Below are 19382 nucleotides of genomic sequence, written 5' to 3' on the forward strand. Positions count from 1 at the left end.
CTGGTAGGTGAACACTTACTATTAACATGTGGCTAATTGTCTTCTGTTTTGCATCTGTTTTTTTCAATTTGTTCCTCTTTTGATGACTTCCTTTGTTATTTGATTATAGTTTACAGTTATTTACTTTGATTCTTATTATACAGTACATTAGATCTATGGAATTATTTATAACTGAAGGCTTACACGCTTGGACCAGCATCCACACCCACCACTGGTACAGAACTTGCATTCCACATTCTGCTTCTATGAATTTGATGCTTTCTTTTTTCTTCTTTGATTTCATATAGAAGTTTTATCATGAAGTATTTGCTATCTCTGGATTATTACACTTAACGTATTGTCCTCTAGGTTCAACCATGTTGTTGTGAATATCAAGATTTTCTTCTTTCTCATGGGTGAATAATATTCTAGTGTGTGTGTGTGTGTGTGTGTGTGTGTGTATATATATCTTCCTTATCCATTCATTTATCAGTGGATCCTAAGCAGGGTCCATTCCAAGCTCCACATGGGGCTTGATCTCAAGACCGAGATCATGACCTGAGCTGAATCAAGAGTCTGATGCTTAACCAATTGAGCCACCCAGGAGCCATGTTCCTCAGTCTTGAATGTCCTCCTCCCTGGCATCCTTATTTCCATGACTCCCATCCAACCTTCAAAGCCTACCCAAGATGCCATCGTGACCCTGACAGATTTGGCTCTCTTCATTCCACCTCTTACAAACAAACTCCCCAACCTGATCCCACTCCAGACTCTCATTCCAACTTGGATTTCTTGTCTCCTCTAAATGATCCTGTAGTCTCTCTTTTGCTTGTCTCCATCACAATGCTTTATACAGTAAAATACAATATGTTGATGAAATACAATAATCATTCCTTTTGTTTTCCCCACTAAATGGCCTTTTGGTACATGCTAGTCCTAATGCCTGGCACTTAGCAGTCACTTAGCAGTCACTTAAAAAATGACCATTGGATGGGCAAGTAAATGAATGAAAGAATGAATGGATGAATATGAAGCTCTTTTGGAAACTTTCCATTATATCTGCAGATTGCAGGCAACCCATGGGAAGAGCACAGTAGACGGTAACCAATGTAAAAGGTAAGACATGAGAACACATGTGCAGTGATCTCAAAGCTCTATTGCATGAACCCAAAAAACTCTGCTATCTTTAACTCCATTGTACCTCTTATCTACGTGTCTTAATTTTGAATGTATGCCATAATTTTGAAGTCAGGAATCATTTTAATTTTGTTCAAAAAGGCTTTTGGGAGCCTTTGAAGGAACAATTCTATAATCACTTTCCTATCTATTACATTTTTGGTCAACATGGTTTGAGAAACTTGGTTCTTTCAGTTAAAATGTCCAAATACATAAAAGTGCTCTGTCAAATACTTTTACCCCTTTCCTTTTGTTCTTTTTTTCTAAAATATAGCACTTTTTACCTCAATTACATCATCTCTTGTTTATGCACCATATTCTGAAACTAGTTAAAGTTGTTAAGCTATGGGTAAAGTGCACATCAGGTAAGTGAGCACAGGATAGACTGGTTGGGAAAATCTTACATCCTGCGCAGGTAGGGGATGGTGTGTGGGGTGAGGGGCGAGGCATAACTGGGATGAAGGAAAAGTGCAAAGGTTGTAGAACAATGAGGCATTGAGCAAAGAAAAGTGGATCGATGTAGACTTTGGCAGAAGCCCTAGCAATCAAAGGCCAAAGATGAAGAACCTACTAATTTATGTATCATTGGGGGACTTACTTTCAGCTAAGAACAATTTCAGCAATACTTAATAATTCAGTTCTAGTTTAACGTTATGTGCAGGCAGAAGAGTACCATATGGATTCTCTAGATATGTCTACATTAAAAATAAGGCTTGCTGTGGCACACGTCTCCCTCTCGTGACACTACTGGGACATCTGCTCTGACCCTTCTCATGGCGCTCACTGTCACGCTTCACCCATCAGATCTCCCCTCTCCAGGGCCACCTCACCTTCCAGAGTTCCTTAGTCCCCTTCTTCACCCTCATCATCCGTTTCTACCTTTCCTCACTGAAATTATAATAGAGAACTTTTCAGCTTATAATGATTCACAGTAAACTGCAGTAAATACTATTGGATTTTACTATTCTAAAGTATTTATTCACAGTGTTTGTTATTCCACATAAATTTCAGGTTTGTTGAATCTAGTAAAATCAATACATTTCTTTTTTTCTTTTTTAAAAAAAAACATTTTCTTTTTTCTTTTTTAAAATAGAATTTATTTTTTTAATGTTCATTTAGATATTTTGAGAGAGTGCAAACAGTAGAGGGGGAGAGGGGGAGAGGGGGAGGGGGGGAGAGGGAGAGGGAAAGGGAGAGGGGGAGAGAGAGAGAGAGAGAGAGAGAGAGAGAGAGAGAGAGAGAATCCCAAGCAGGCTCCCAGGTGTCAGCACAGAGCCTGCTGTGGGGCTCAATGCCACAAACTGTGAGATCATGCCCTGAGCTACAATCAAGAGTCGGATGCCTAACCTACGGAGCCACCCAGGTGCCCCTACTACATTTCAAAGAAGAGAGGATACTGAAGGCAGTTGGGCCACTGCACAACTTTAAATCACACAATATAGGTAAACATCACACAACTATTTCTAAAAACTGGAGTTTTCTTGACAGCAGAAAAGGCGAATTCCTATTTATCATATTGGCATTGCAACACAGAGTTCGGGATTAAACGCCACTACCTCAAGTTTTCTGGATTACATAACTGTGTATAACATTCATACACATCTTTATAAAATAGTACTTTTAATTAATTTATAAGTAATTCTTACGATTGATAATGTCAATTATTTTTTCCATTTGAGGATTAACTCTAAAATTGGAAACCATCTTGTACTTGAAACAATATACAAAAAATTGTTTTCCTTTGTTTTCTGACAGAAGAGAATCTCTCTAGCTTTGATCTATATTTTACTCCTGAAAGATTATTTTTGGCCCTTGAAACCTCCAGAATTAGGTAACACCCACATCTCATGAAAACTTATTTTAATTTCTCTTTCTGATAGTTCATTATTAGTGTTCAGAAATACAGCAGATTTTTGTATATTGATTTTGTATCCTACAACTTTGCTGAATTCATTTATTAATTCTAACAGGTGTTGTTGTTGTTGTTGTTGTTGTTGTGGAGTCTTTAGTGTTTTCCCTAAAGAATACATCATATGCACACAGAGCTAATTTTACTTCTTTATTTATTTTTTATTTTTATTTTTTACATTTATTTATTTTTGAGAGACAGAGAGAGACAGAGCACAAGTCGGGGAGGGGCAGAGAGAGAATGAGACACAGAATCTGAAGCAGGCTCCAGGCTCTGAGCTGTCAGCACAGCACCCAATGTGGGGCTCGAACACATGAACCGTGAAATCATGACCTGAGCATAAGTCGGATGCTTCACCGACTGAGCCACCCAGGTGCCTCTTTACTTCTTTATTTCTTATTTGGATACATTTTATTTCCCTTTTTCAACACTGATGAGAGTGGGTATCTTTGTAATTTTCCTGATCCTTGAGGAAAGCTTTTAGCTTTTCATCAAATGTGATGTTAGTTATGGGCTTCTTATTTATGGTCTTCACTATGTTGATGTACATTTCTTCAATACCTAATTGTTGTCAGTTTTTGTCATAAATGGATGTTGAATTGTGTCAAATGCTTTTTGTGCATCTATCTGGATGATTATATGATTTTTACCTTTCATTTTGTTAATGTGCTATATCATATTACTGATTTAAATCTGTTGAATCACCCTTGAGTCCCATAGATAAACCCAACTTCATCATGGTGTGTGAATCTTTTAATGTGCTATTGAATTCAGTTTGTTAACATTTTGTTGAGCATTTCAATATTTATGTTTATCAGTGATGTTGGGTATAATTTTTTTTGTAGCATCCTTGTCTGGTTTTGGTATTAAAGTTAATATCTTGTCAACTACTTTTGGAAGTGCTCTCCCTCAAAATTTTGGAGTTTTTAAATAAAAATTGGTATTAAATCTTCTTTTAATTACCAGTGAATACTTCTGTTCCCAGACTTTTCTTTGAGGAGATATATTAAATTAATTATTCAGTGTTGTTACTTGTTATTGGTTTGTTCAGATTTTCCATTTCTTAATGATTTTGTCTTGTCAGTTTTATATTTCCAGGAACTTATCCATTCTCTGTTATCCAATTTGTCAGTGTGGAATCATTTATGGTGGTCTCTTATGGACATTTGCATTTCTGTGGCATCAGTTGAATATCTTCAAGTTCATTTCTATTTTATTTATATGATCTCTCTTTTTAATTAGTTAATCAGCTTAGGTTTGTCAATTTTGTCTACATTTTGTAAAGGTAGGTATCTATTTTGTTGACTTTTTGGTCTTTATTTCATATATTTCTGCTCTGATTTCTGTTATTTCCTTCTTTCTGCTAATTTTAGGCTTAGTTTTTTCTTCTTTTCCAAGTGTTCTAATGAAAAAATTTTCATTTTATTTGTTAGACAGACATCGCAAGTCAGGGTAGGGAGGGGTAGGAGAGAGAGAATCTGAAACAGTCTCTACCCTCACGTGCGGAGCACTATGTGGGGTACAAGCCCATGATCCTGGATCATCGCCTGAGCAGAAATCAAGAGTTGGACACTCAAGCAACTCAGCTACCCAGGTACCCCCTTCTTTTACTAGCTTTTTGATGTATACAGTTTGACTGTATATTTGAGATCATTTCTTTTTTTACTGTAGGCATGTATTACTAGAAACACCTCCCACAGAAGTGCCTTTGTATGTGAAGCATGTTTTTCCTTCTTGTTGCTTTCAAAATTCTTTGTACTCTATTTTTTTTCTAGATTGACTGTATGTATGTATGTATTTAAGTTTTAATTTTAATACCGGTTGGCTGACATACGGTGTTATATTAGTTTCAGGTATACAGTATAGTGATTCAACAATTCCATACATCACCTAGTGCTCGTAATGACAAGGATACTCTTTCATCTCCATCACCTATTTCACCCATCCCCTCTGCCAGCTTTCTCCCCTCTGGTAATTATCATATTGTTCTCTACACTTAAGACACTTAAGAGCCTTTTTTTTTTTTTTTGGTCTCTCTCTCTCTCTCTCTCTCTCTCTCTCTCTCTCAAATTTCCTCCCTTTGCTCATTTGTTTTGTTTCTTAAATCCCACATATGACTGAAATCATATGTATTTGTCTTTCTCTGAAAGACTTATTTTGCCTAGCATTATACTGTCTAGTCCATCCAAGTTGTTGCAAATGGCAAGATTTCATTCTTTTTTATGGCTGAATAACAGTCCATTTATCTTTATCTATTCATCAATTGGTAGACACTTAGGCTGCTTCCATATCTTGGTTATTGCAAATAATGCTGCAATAAAAATAGGGGTGCGTGTATCCCTTTGAATTAGTGCTTTTGTATTCTTTGGGTAAATACCCAGGAGTGTGATTGCTGGATATTACAGCAATTCTATTTTTAACCTTTTGTGGAACCTCCATACTATTTTCCAGAGATGCTGCACCAGTTTGGATTCTTGCTAACAGTGCAAGAGGGTACCCCTTTCTCCACATCCTCACCAACACCTGTGAGGTGACATCTTATTGTTTTTTTGGTTTGCATTTCTCTGATGATAAGTGCTAATGAGTATCATTCATGTGTCTATTGCCCATCTGTATGTCTTCTTTGGAGCAATATCCGTTCATGTCTTCTACCCATTTTTCATTGGATTATCTGGTTTTGGGGTGTTGAGTTTTATAAGTTCTTTATATATTATGGATACTACCCTTTACCAGACATGTCATTTGTAAATATCATCTCCCATTCCATAGGTTGCCTTTTAGTTCTGTTGATTGCTTCCTTTGTTGTGCAGAAGCTTTGTAGTGTAATGTAGTCCCAATAGTTTCTTCTTTTTTGCTTTTGTTTCCCTTGCCACAGGTGATCTATCTAGAAAGCTGTGGCTGATGTCAGAGAAGTTACTGCCTGTACTCTCTTCCAGGACTTTTTATAATTTCAGGTCTCACATATAGGTCTTTAATCCAGTTTGAATTTATTTTTGTGTATGGTGTAAGAAAGTGGTTCAGTTTCATTCTTTTGCATGTTCCTGTGGAGTTTCCCTAACATCGTTTGTTGAACAGACTGCCTTTTTCCCACTGGATATTCAATCCGCTTTGTTAAAAATTAATTGAGTGTATAATTGTAGGTTTATTTCTGGGTACCATACGCTCTTGATCACTATCTTTGTAATATTAATTTGAAGTCCAGAATTATGATGCCTCCAGCTTTGCTTTTCTTTTTCAAGATTGATTGGGCTAACCAGGGCCTTTTGTGGTTCCATACAAATTTTAGGCTTGTTTGTTCTAGGTCTATAAAAAATGTTGTTGGTATTTTGGTAGGGGTTGCATTGATTGTGCAGAATGCTATGGGTTGTGTAGACATTTTAACGATATTTGTTCTTCCAGCCCATGAACATGGGATGCCTTTCCATTTTCTTTGTGTTGTCTTTAACTTCTCTCATCAGTGTTGTATAGTTTTCAGAGTACAGATCTGTCACCTCTTTGGCTAGGTTTATTCCTAGGTAGTTTATTATTTTTAGTGCAATTGTAAATGGAACTGTTTTCTTAATTTGTCTTTCTGTTACTTTATTATTGTTATATAGAAATGCAACAGATTTCTGTGCATTGATTTTGTATCCTATAGCTTTCTGAATTCACTTCAGTTCTAGCACGTTTTGGTGGAGTCTTTTGAGTTTTCTGTATAGAATATTATGTCATCTGCAAATAGTGAAAGGTTTACTTCTTCCTAACCGAGTTGAATGCCTTTTATTTCTTTTTGTTCTAGTTGCTGTGGCTAGGACTTCCAGTACTTTATTGAGTAAAAGTGGAAGAGTAGACCTCCTCGTCTTGTTATGTCTTGTCTTGTTCCTGACCTTGGGAGGAAAGCTCATAATTTTCCCCCATTAAAGATAATGTTAGCTGTGGGTTTTTCATGTATAGCCTTTCTTATGTTGAGGTATGTCCCCTCTAACCCTACTTTGTTGAGAGCTTTTATCACGAATGGATGTTATACTTTGTCAAATGGTTTTTTTGGTATATGTTAAAGTGATCATATGGTTTTCATCTTTTCTTTTACTGATGTGATTTGATTGATGTGATGTATCACACATTGATTGATTTGTGAATATTGAACCATCCTTGCAACTCAGGAAGAAATCACTGGGTATAAGTCGTGAACAGACATGACTTGATTGTGGGGAATAATTTTTTAAAATTTATTCTTGGATTCAGATTGCTAGTATTTGTTACGCATTTTTGCATCTATATTCATCAGAAATATTGACATATACTATAGTTCTCTTATTTTGTGGTGGCTGTATCTGGCTTGGTATCAGGGTAGTGCTGTTTCATAGAATGAATTTGGGAGTTTTTCCTTCTTTTCCTTTTTTTTTTTTGGAGTAGTTTGAGAATAGGCATTAACTTTTATTTATTTATTTATTTATTTATTTATTTATTTATTGCTGGTAATTGATCTGTTCAATTTTCTTTCTTTCTTTCTTTTTTTTTTTTTTAATTTTTTTTTTCAACGCTTATTTATTTTTGGGACAGAGAGAGGCAGAGCATGAACGGGGGAGGGGCAGAGAGAGAGGGAGACACAGAATCGGAAACAGGATCCAGGCTCCGAGCCATCAGCCCAGAGCCCGACGCGGGGCTCGAACTCCCGGACCGGGAGATCGTGACCTGGCTGAAGTCGGACGCTTAACCGACTGCGCCACCCAGGCGCCCCTCTTTTTTTTTGAATATAAACATGGCAAGGTTTATTTGGGGAACTCCCAAATTCTTTTTTTTTTAATGAGAAACTTATTGACAAATTGGTTTCCATACAACACCCAGTGCTCATCCCAACAGGTGTCTTCCTCAATACCCATTACCTCCCCACCCTCCCTTCCCTCACACCCACCATCAACCCTCAGTTTGTTCTCAGTTTTTAAGAGTCTCTTATGTTTTGGCTCCTTCCCTCTCTAACCTTTTTTTTTTTCCTTCCCCTCCCCCATGGTCTTCTGTTAAGTTTCTCAGGATCCACATAAGAGTGAAAACATATGGTATCTGTCTTTCTCTGTATGACTTATTTCACTTAGCATAACATTCTCCAGTTCCATCCACGTTGCTACAAAAGGCCATATTTCATTCTTTCTCATTGCCACATAGTATTCCATTGTGTGTATAAACCACAATTTCTTTATCCATTCACCAGTTGATGGACATTTAGGCTCTTTCCATAATTTGGCTATTGTTGAAAGTGCTGCTATAAACATTGGGGTACAAGTGCCCCTCTGCATCAGCACTCCTGTATCCCTTAGGTAAATTCCTAGCGGTGCTATTGCTGGGTCATGAGGTAGATCTATTTTTAATTTTTTGAGGAACCTCCACAGTGTTTTCCAGAGCGGCTGCACCAGTTTGCATTCCCACCAACAGTGCAAGAGGGTTCCCGTTTCTCCACATCCTTGCCAACATCTATAGTCTCCTGACCTGTTCATTTTAGCCACTCTGACTGGCGTGAGGTGGTATCTGAGTGTGGTTTTGATTTGTATGTTCCTGATGAGGAGCGACACCGAGCATCTATCATGTGCCTGTTGGCCATCAGGATGTCTTCTTTAGAGAAGTGTCCATTCATGACTTCTGCCCATTTCTTCACTGGATTATTTGTTTTTCAGGTGTGGAGTTTGGTGAGTTCTTTATAGATTTTGGATACTAGCCCTTTGTCCGATATGCCATTTGCAAATATCTTTTCCCATTCCGTTGGTTGCCTTTTCGTTTTGTTGATTATTTCCTTTGCAGTGCAGAAGATTTTATCTTCATGAGATCCCGATAGTTCATTTTTGCTTTTAATTCCCTTGCCTTTGGAGATGTGTCAAGTAAGAAATTGCTGCAGCTGAGGTCAGAGAGGTTTTTTCCTGCTTTCTCCTCCAGGGTTTTGATGGTTTCCTGTCTCATATTCAGGTCCTTTATCCATTTTGAATTTATTTCTGTGAATGGTATAAGAAAGTGGTCTAGTTTCATCCTTCAGCATGTTGCTGTCCAGTTCTCCTAGCACCGTTTGTTAAAGAGATTGTCTTTTTTTCCATTGGATATTCTTCCCTGCTTTGTCAAAGATGAGTTGGCCATACGTTTGTGGGTCTAGTTCTGGGGTTTCTATTCCATTGGTCTATGTGTCTGTTTTTGTGCCAATACCATACTGTCTTGATGACTACAGGTTTGTAGTAAAGGCTGAAGTCTGGGATTGTGATGCTTCCCGCTTTGGTCTTCTTCTTCAGTATTACTTTGGCTACTCGGGGCCTTTTGTGGTTCCATATGAATTTTAGAATTGCTTGTTCTAGCTTCGAGAGGAATGTTGGTGCAATTTTGATTGAGATTGCATTGAATGTGTAGATAGCTTTGGGTAGTATTGACATTTTAACAATATTTATTCTTCCAATCCATGAGCATGGAATGTTTTTCCATTTCTTTATATCCTCTTCAATTTCCTTCATAAGCTTTCTATAGTTTTCAGCATACAGATCTTTTACATCTTTGTTTAGGTTTATTCCTAGGTATTTTATGCTTCTTGGTGCAATTGTGAATGGGATCAGTTTCTTTTTTTTTTTTTTAATTTTTTTTTCAACGTTTTTATTTATTTTGGGGACAGAGAGAGACAGAGCATGAACGGGGGAGGGGCAGAGAGAGAGGGAGACACAGAATTGGAAACAGGCTCCAGGCTCTGAGCCATCAGCCCAGAGCCCGACGCGGGGCTCGAACTCACGGACCGCGAGATCGTGACCTGGCTGAAGTCGGATGCTTAACCGACTGCGCCACCCAGGCACCCCGGGATCAGTTTCTTTATTTGTCTTTCTATTGTTTCATTATTAGTGTATAAGAATGCAACTGATTTCTGTACAGTGATTTTGTATCCTGCGACTTTGCTGAATTCATGTATCAGTTTTTGTTCCTGTTCAGTATTTGTTCCTGTTTCAGTTTTGGTAGGTTTATGTTTCTAGGAGTTTATCCATTTATTCCAGATTGTCCAGTTTGTTGGCATATAGTTTTTCACAATATTCTCTTATAGTTGTTTGTATTTCTGTGGTGTTGGTTGTTATTTCTCCTCTCTTATTTGTGATTTTATTTATCTGGGTCCTTTCTCTTTTCTACTTGATAAGTCTGGCTAGCAGTTTGTCATTTTATTAATTGTTTCAAAGAATCTGCTCCTGTTTTCTTCGATCTGCTCTGTCGTTTTTCTAGTTTCTATATCATTTATTTCAGCTCTAATCTTTATTATTTCCTTCCTTCTGCTTTTTGGTGTTTTGTTTGTTGTTGATTTCTAGCTTAAGTGCCAGGTTAGGTTGTTTATTTGATTTTTTTTCTGCTTCTTGAGGTAGACCTGTATTATGATAATTTCCCTCTTAGAACAGTTTTGCTGCATCCCACAGGTTTTGAGCTGTTATGTTTTCATTTTCACTTGTTTCTATGTATTTTTTTTCCTTTTATTTCCTGGTTGACCCATTCATTGTTTATTAGCGTGATTTTCACTTCCGTGTATTTGTGTCCTTTTCAGATTTGTGTGTGTGTGTGTGTGTGTGTGTGTGTGTGTGTTGGTTGACTTATAGTTTCATAGCACTGTGTTCTGAAAAGATTCATGGTGTGACTTTGATCTTTTTGAATTTGTTGAGGCATGTAATATTTATACACCCAACTCGTGACTCCACAACATAAAAGTTGTATCTTCTTGTTGGGGGGTCCCCTTTATTATTATGTAGTGTCCTGCTATGTCTCCTATTACATTCTTTGTTTTAAAGTCTACTTTCTTCAATATAAGTATTGCTACTCCAACTTCTTTTCACATCCATTTGCACAATAAATATTCTACATCCCCTCACTGTCAATCTCCAGTCAATCTGTAGTTGTCTTTTGGTCCAAAATTATTCTTTTGTAGGCAGTATAGAGATGGGTCTTGTTTTTTTCATTCCGTCACCCTATGTCTTTTGATTAGAGCATTTAAACCACATACATTCAAAATAATTTTTGATATGCATTTATTTTCATTGTATTACTTGTTTTGTGGTTGTTTCTGAAGATTTTCTCTGATCATTTCTTCTCTTTCTCTCTTTCATGGTTTTTGGGTTTTTTAGTGATATTTTGTATTCCTTTCTCTTTATTCTTTGCATATTCATTAGTGATTTTTGATTTGTGGTCACCATTAGGTTTGTATATAACATTTTTTGTATATAGCAGTCTATATTAAGTTGGTGGTCGTAAGTGTAAACCCAAACATTACTCCTCTCTTCTCCAGATATATGGTGTCATATGTTATATGTTACATCCTTTTATTTTGTGAGTTCCTTGACTGAAATTTGTTTACAGAAATATTCATCTTGAGTGCTTTTGTGTTTCCTACCTTCATACTGTCACTTTTGGTCTCTCCTCTCCACTCAAAGAGTCCTCCTCAATATTTCTTGCAGGTCTGGTTTAGTGGTCATGAACATCACTGGTTTTGTGTGTCTTGGAAACTCTCCTATTATGAATAATAGCCTTGCTAGATGGAATATTCTTGGCTGGATAGAGTACATTTCCCATTCAGCACTTTGAATATATCATTCCACTCCCTTCTGGCTTGGAAAGTTTGTGTTGAAAAATGCTCTCATGGCCTTATGGGTTTTCCCTTGCATGTGACTGCCTTTTTTTTTTTTTTTGTCTTGCTATTATAATTTTTTCTATAGCCCTATGTTTTGCCAATTTAGTTACAATATGTCTTGGTGTGGTTTGCATTTGTTGATTTTATTGGGGGTTCTCTGCCTTCTGTATCTGGATATCTGTTTCCTCCTTCCACATTAGGGAACTTTTCTGCTATTAATTCTTCAAAAACTTTCTGCCATGTTTTTTCTTTCTTCTTCTTCTGGGACTACTCTAATATGAATGTTGTTATGTTTGATGGAGTCACTGACTCCCCTAAATGTATTCTTATTTTGTACCATTCTTTTTTCTCTTTGTTTGGCTTGATTACTTTCCATTACATGGTCTTCTAGGTCATTAATTTGTTCCTCTTCTTATTCCAGCCTGCTGTTCATTCCATCAAGTGTGCTTCTAATTTTGTTTGGTGAATCCTTTATCTCTGCTATGTTATTCCTTATCTCTTTATTAAGAGTCTCACTCATGTCTTCCACTTTTTTTCTCAAGTCCAGTGAGTATCCTCATAATTTTTACTTTAAATTTCTGTTAGGCATGTTACCTATAGCTGTTTCACTTAGAGCTCTGGCATTGGCCTTGTACAGATCTTTCATCTTTCACAGATCATTCTTCCGTTTTCTCATTTTGTCTAAGTTTCTGTGCCTGCTTCTTTGTATTAGGAAAGTCAGCTACTTCTCCTGTTCCTGAGGCTAATGGCCTTATGAAAAAGAGGTTCTGTCGTGCCCTGAGGTGTCGCGATCCCTGTTCCCCAGGGCCTGGCACTTCAGGGAGTGTCTCCAATGTGTGCTGTGTTCACACTGCTCTTGTGTCCTGATCGCTTTGTCCTTCATGCCCCTCATCTGCAGAGGCTCTCTTTGCCTGTGTGGGCAGTGTTTGGTCTCTGGCTTGAACGTGGGGAGTTTCAACTTGGTGCACTCTGGTCTGCTTGTGAGATGAGACTTCTCACCACTGCTGCTGGAATCATGGCACCCCAAACACCCAGGTTGGGAGATGAGGTGTGGGCAGGGATTTGGTCTGGGCTTTTGGGGTTGGGGGCCAACTGTGCTGGGATTGAGGCCAAGTGTGACTGGGAAGGGTGATTCCACTGGAGCATGGGGAGGCAGGGCTTGGTAGAAGCAAGTTAGAGAGCAAGTGTGGGTCCTGTGCTGGTTCCCAAAGGTGACCATGTCTATATGCTGAAGGGCAGGGGAGGGAAATGGTACCTACCAGTTCCTTTGTTCCCAGAGGGGTCTCTGTGAAGGCTGCCTTTCTGCAATATTCTCCAAGGTGAGCAAATAACCTCCCCACTGTGTTCTCCAAGTGCTCTTCAGATTGCTGTTTCCATGCTGTATATCCACAGGCTCTTTGCTTGCCTTTTCTCCAAGAGCAGTCTCAATGCTGTTTGAACTCTCCCAGGGCCAAGTACACCGTCCTTATAATACCCTAGGCTTTAAGCCCCACTGCTTGCAAAGCTCACAAAATTTGGCCCCTCTCCCTTTCCAAACCAATTGCTATGGAGATTTGTTTTCTCATGTGTGCTCACCTGTGCTTCAGTCTGTCTCTCACCATTCCCTCTGACCACTACTCCTTTCCCACCTCAGTGTTCACAATCTGTTTCTTCTCAGTTTGGGAAAAAAAACTGAATCTCTACACATCTTACTTCATTGCCATGGCTTATTCTCTACCTTCAGTTGCAGAATTTGTTCTGCTGGTCTTTAGGTTAATTTCTAGGGTATTTAGGATGATTTGATAGTTATCTAGGTGTATTCATGGGATGAGGTAAGCCTAGGATCCTCCTACACCGCCACATCTACCTCCTTCCTCTTGTGTCACCCTATATTAGAGGTCTGTTCCTTGTACTTCCATTACTGTTTTCTTGACTAATGCCTATCAGTAAACATTTATTTTGCTATACATGTATCAAGAAATTTGTATATCCACTCATACACACTTGGGAAAAAATAAAACTAAGTAGTTCCATAGGGGAGATAAGAAAGTTGTTATAAATATTTTGTTACAGTCAATATAGATGAGGGTTAGAAAACCATAATATACTGGGATCTCAGATCATTTACTTACTGAGAGGAATGCATTCAGGAGGAGGGAACCAGCCATCCTCTGTACAGGTCATTACAGTCTGCTCATTTTGAAGACTGTGGCCAGAATTGCAGTTAACGCTTACATTTTCACCTTGTACATATTTAACTCTTTGTTTTGGATACTCTCCATTTTTCAAATGATTGAAGATACATTGTCCTAAAAATAATGAAAATAAGAAACAAAAATTTTTTAAAACCCATAAGTTCAGTGAAAATAGCCAATTAAAAATTATTTGTACAAAATTGTTTATAATTAAGTCCTTGTAAATGATATAGTTATTTTCAGAAAGCCTCTCTTTTTATCTTTAGTGTGATTTTTATGAAGAACTCTTCATAAAAGGAAAAACTTATATTGGTATTTTTGCTCATAACATTCATCCTTTGGCCTTATGTTAGTCATACTAAGCTTAATTGTATTCACTTATGTGTTTTCCCCCCTCTACTATTTGAACTATTTATACATATACAATTATAAAGTTTGACTTACTGCGGCATGGTACTGCTGGTGACCATCCTTCTTGTGTGCAATGAATATATTCCCAGGGCTCTTGTGAAGCAGTCACAAAATTTTGATCACAGGAATACCAATATTTTTCTCCTACACGTGCTGGAAAGTTTTGTCTATAGTTACTTTCATGGTGTAGACTACCATGTTTTATTTCTGGAAAATCACAACGATTCCCTTGCAATAAAAACAAAACAAACAAAAACAGTATAAATGATGTTTTACCTTAAGAAAAAAATCAGATGGGAAATGAATTGTTTCACTGGTGAATTATATCCTCTTATTAGTCTAATTTCACTCATTGAATCAGGTTTTCTAGGACAAGAGAAGTTATAAAATTCAGATGACTGGGATATGCTAATGAAGTTACAATTATATCTTGTGGGTCATGTGATATATAAACTTGTATGAAGACTCTTCATAAATAAAACTCTGCAGATCTATTTGGGTATGTATATGCTCTACCGACTATGTATATCCTAGCTCTGGTATGTAAATGAGCAACTTGTTTGAGAGATGAAAGTATTGATTTTATTCCTAAGATCATCTATCTTCTTTATTTTCTTTTCTGTTCTCATCAGAAATCAGAGCCCTGCCTTTTCTTCTCAGACCACCTCAGTGTAGGGAAACAGTGCGATTTTTTTTTAGATAAACATTCATTAATTTACTTTTCTATTTATTCAAATAGTGTAAGAAATATAGAGAAACACATTTTCCATTCATCGCATTATACAGAAAACTAACCTTCTAATTAATGCCTGAAACCAATCATCAAGGAAAGTTTTCATTTAATCAGACAAATGAACTAGGACTATTTCTTAATATTCAAATAGTTAAGATTACAGCAAACATTTGATTGTTATTTCTAATATTAATTGGAGAATGCAGTGTTTTAAAGTATGTCACATGTGTCTCAGAATATATATAACATATATTATGTACATGAGGTGATTTAAAATGTTATTCATAGTATGTCATAGTATATAAGGTTTATATGGCACACATTTATGACATATATATCATATATAATGTGGCATATGTTGTAACATGTACACATCATATATATGAGGTGTTTATAACATGTCATATATATCAGTATATATATATATATATATACATATATATATATATATATATTTGAATACAAGTGAACATTTAATGCAACCATAGTTCAATTCTTTTTAAACACCAAAATGTCGTATTGTAATAGAGGTATAATATAATTGCATTTTATTAAGTTTCTTATATATGGAATATTCTTGACACATGTTTAAGTGTTATGCTGTTTATAACACATTTATATATAATATTTCCCAGAAAAAATTTACATTTTCATTTGATGATTTAGAGATAATCTAGTACTTTTAATGCCATACCAGTATTAGTTTTTTCCCCACAAAATGATTCTATTACAAGAACCGTTGTGCAACACACGGAAAAAAGTTCCAAACACACACACACACACACACACACACACACACCCCAAGTATTCATTATCATCCTCATCTTCCTTTTTTTTTTCAAGGTTTATTTATTTATTTTGAGAGTGAGAGAGAGAGAGAGAGAGAGAGAGACAGAGCATGAGCAGGGGAGGGGCAGAGAGAGAGGGAGCCTGAAGCAGTCTCCAGGCTCTGAGCTGTCAGCACAGACAGCCCCACAGATGTGGGGCTCAAACCCAGAAACCGTGACCTGAGCCAAAGTCAGACGCTTATCCGACTGAGCCACCAAGGTGCCCCTCATCTTCATCCTTCTAAAGTACACTGGTAACATTTTCTTTCTTGTTTGATTAAAGTTTCCAGTAGTTTCAGCAGACTTATGTAGATTATACACCTTAAATACTTGAATATACTGATGTGTTTCTTTAGTAAAGATTTGTATATGATACCTTCTCTAGATATAGATTCTTGGCCTCCAGTTTATAGCTCTCATTGATAAATTTTTTCCACCACATTTTTGAAGCTTCCAATATTGAGATCAAGTGTTCATTTAGTCTTATTCCACTTAAGTAACCTTCTAGGTATTTTTCTCCACTACTCTTTGACGATTTAGATGAACTTCTCTTTATCCTTGGATGATGAATTTCATCATGATACATCCCAGATGAGTCTCATTTAACAATCATTCTACCTTGCGCAAACTTCCGTGTTTGGATTTGCAAGAGTAGAGTCTTAAAGAACTCAAATAGATTGGTGTAAAATTGTAAAGGAGAGATTTGAACCCTGGTGGTCTGATTTTAGAATAAATCTGGTTATCCACCTATTATGGGTTTTCAAAGGATATCAGTTAGGAGTTAAGATGGTGGAGAAGTAGGAGGACCAAGACTTCACTTGTCCTTCAAACACAGCTATTTTGGGGTCAGAACACTTGGAACACCCAGAAATCTATCTGCAGTGACAGAAAAATCTGCACAGGTGGAGGGAGACAGCTTGGTGTGACAGACATGCGTGTATGTGAATTGGGAGAGATAAAACAGTATGGGTACAGAGGGGAGGGATCCCCTTCTGTGGACAGACAAAAGGGAGAGAAATAGAAGCTGTGGATTGCGGCACTGTGTTAGGACAAGAGAAAGACCTTTTCCAGACCACGAACTGGGGAACAAGAAATACGGAAAATGTCAGTCTCTGCTTTGCAAATAGCCTTAGGAGCTGAAGATAAGAGTTTTCAAAAGTGTGTGGCATTCTCTGGACCAGAGCCACTGCTGTGTGCACACGCCTGGGGGAGGGCGGGGAGAGGAGTCAGCCCCAGGGCGGGTAGAGATATCAGGGGTGCACTGGGAAAGAACAGTCCCCTCCTTTGAGTACGGTGGGAAAAATGTATATTGTTCCCTCAAGGACTAAAGACCTGGCAGGCACCAGCCATATCTGCAGGGTGGAGTGGCGCTATCCCAGAATTGGGTCCATGTGGTAAATGATCCTTGAAGACATGGGGTTTTGAATCTCAGCCTAGCACCTAGGAGGCACAGGAGAACTGTGGAGCAGAGCAAACTACCTGCCTGTGCTACTCTGTGAGGGGTGCCTGAACAGCAAGGTTTTGGTTTTTTTTTTTTTTTTTTTAATTTTTTTAACCTTGATTGATTTTTGAGACAGAGAGAGAGAGAGAGAGAGCATGAACGGGGGAGGTTCAGAGAGAGATGGAGACACAGAATCCGAAACAGGCTCCAGGCTCTGAGCTGTCAGCACAGAGCCCGACGTGGGGCTCGAACTCACGGACCGCAAGATCATGACCTGAGCCGAAGTCGGACGCTCAACCGACTGAGCCACCCAGGCGCCCCTGAACAGCAAGGTTTGAGAAACACAGTCCAGGGAGGAGAGACTGGGGTATCGCCGTTTTTCTCCCCATTGCCAACGTGGTGGGTCTACAAGGAACAGGACAGTGGCTCCTAATGGAGGCAGGGCCTGGTGACAGGAAACCCTACCCTGCTGTGCCTGGCAACTGCTTATCTACTGGAGCAGGACTCACACTGGATGAACCAGACAACCTCTCCTCCAGACCAGCAGAGATGGTCCCAGGTATCAACAGACTACTGTCCTGTGGTTTTGTATGCTACTTTGTTGCCCTTTTCTTTGTTTTCTTTGCTTTTCTTTGTTTTTCTTTCTAACCTTTTTTTTTCCTTTGGAGTCAAGCTCATATTCTCTAATTTAAAATTTTTTTTAATGTTTCTTTTTGAGAGTGAGAGAGACCGAGCATGAGCAGTGGAGGGGCAGAGGGAGAGGGAGACGCAGAATCTGAAGCAGGCTCCAGGTTCTGAGCTATCAGCACAGAGCCCGATGTGGGGCTCGAACTCACAAACCATGAGATCATGACCTGAGTTGACATTGGACGCTCAACCGACTGAACCACCCAGGCGTTCCTGATTTTTGGTCAGTTCATCTCTCTCTCTCTCTCTGTATATTTCTATATATCTTTTTTTTCTCTGCTTCGTTTGTCTGTGTAATCAGGCATTTTAATTCTATTCTTTTACACCTTTTTTATATCTCCTTCTTCTTTATTTGCCTTTCTCTCTTTCTGGATTAAGCCCTATAGCTTCTTTGATTCTCTGCTTGGTCTTTTTTTTTTTTTTTTTTGGCCTCTTCCATTTTTCTCTTTGTATGGGATCAGGTCCTGGTCTTTTTCCTTCTTTCCACAGTTGCTTCAATGAACAAATAAAAGACCTGGTGGAATGTCTAAATGGTGGAATGTCTAAGATGGTGTCTAAACAATCCACCACCAAGAGTAAGGAAGACCTGGCTAGTGGGATAGTGCAGCCAAATACGCAACAACAACACAGTGCATGCAACACACTCCAAAAACACTTCCTGAAGTCCCAGGCCCTGGACAGTGTAGGACTCCTTTTTAATATAGTAGTTCTCAAGGTGCAGGACATAAAACAAACTATTAAAACACATAAAATACAGAAACCAGGCCAAAATGATGAAACGAAATTCTCCTGAAAAGAAATTCCAGGAAGAAATGACAGCCAGGGAATTGCTCAAACCGGATACATGCTCTAATCCTTTTTATTTCCTTCCTTCTGCTTTTTGGGTTTTTGTTTGTTGTTTTTCTAACTTCCTTAGTCATCAGGTTAGGTTGTTTATTAGATTTTTTTTTCTTGCTTCTTCAGTAGATGTGTATTGCTATAAACGTCCCTCTTAGAATCGGTTTTGCTGCATCCCACAGGTTTTGAACAGTTGTGTTTTCATTTTCACTAGTTTCCATGTACCTTTTTGTTTTTTTCTTTTATTTTCTGGTTGACCCATTCATTGTTAGCATGTTATTTAACCTCATCTATTTGTGATCTTCACATTTTTTTCTTGTGGCTGACTCCTAGTTTCATTGCATTGTGTTCAGATGTGTTGCATGGTGTGATTTAGATCTTTTTCAATTTGTTGACACTTGTTTTGTGGCCTAATATGTGTTTTATTCTGCAGAATGTTCCATGTACACTTGAAAAGCATGTATATTTGGCTGTTTTAAGATGGAATGTTCTGAATATATCTGTTAAATATATCTGTTCCAGTGTGTCTAAAGGCATTGTTTCCTTGTTGATTTTTGGTTTAGACGATCTTGTCCATTAATGTAATTGGTGTGTTAAAATCCCCTACTA

The 19382-nt window shown here is 37.9% G+C and overlaps 1 protein-coding gene across 9 annotated transcripts in view; it reads right to left on the bottom strand.

The window, feature by feature from the left end:
- CFH (complement factor H) overlaps positions 1–19382 on the bottom strand; it is a 108290-nt gene that overhangs the window by 19885 nt on the left and 69023 nt on the right. For all 9 annotated transcript variants that reach the window (XM_043568358.1, XM_043568360.1, XM_043568356.1 and 6 more), the window contains 2 exons: positions 14282–14476; positions 13775–13951 (listed from right to left, as the gene is read on the bottom strand). In XM_043568358.1, the coding sequence (XP_043424293.1) occupies positions 13775–13951; positions 14282–14476 (372 nt within the window). The remainder of the gene's footprint in view (positions 1–13774; positions 13952–14281; positions 14477–19382) is intronic.

The sequence above is a fragment of the Prionailurus bengalensis genome, chromosome E4, assembly GCF_016509475.1.
Source record: "Prionailurus bengalensis isolate Pbe53 chromosome E4, Fcat_Pben_1.1_paternal_pri, whole genome shotgun sequence".
Taxonomy (NCBI): Eukaryota; Metazoa; Chordata; class Mammalia; order Carnivora; family Felidae; genus Prionailurus; species Prionailurus bengalensis.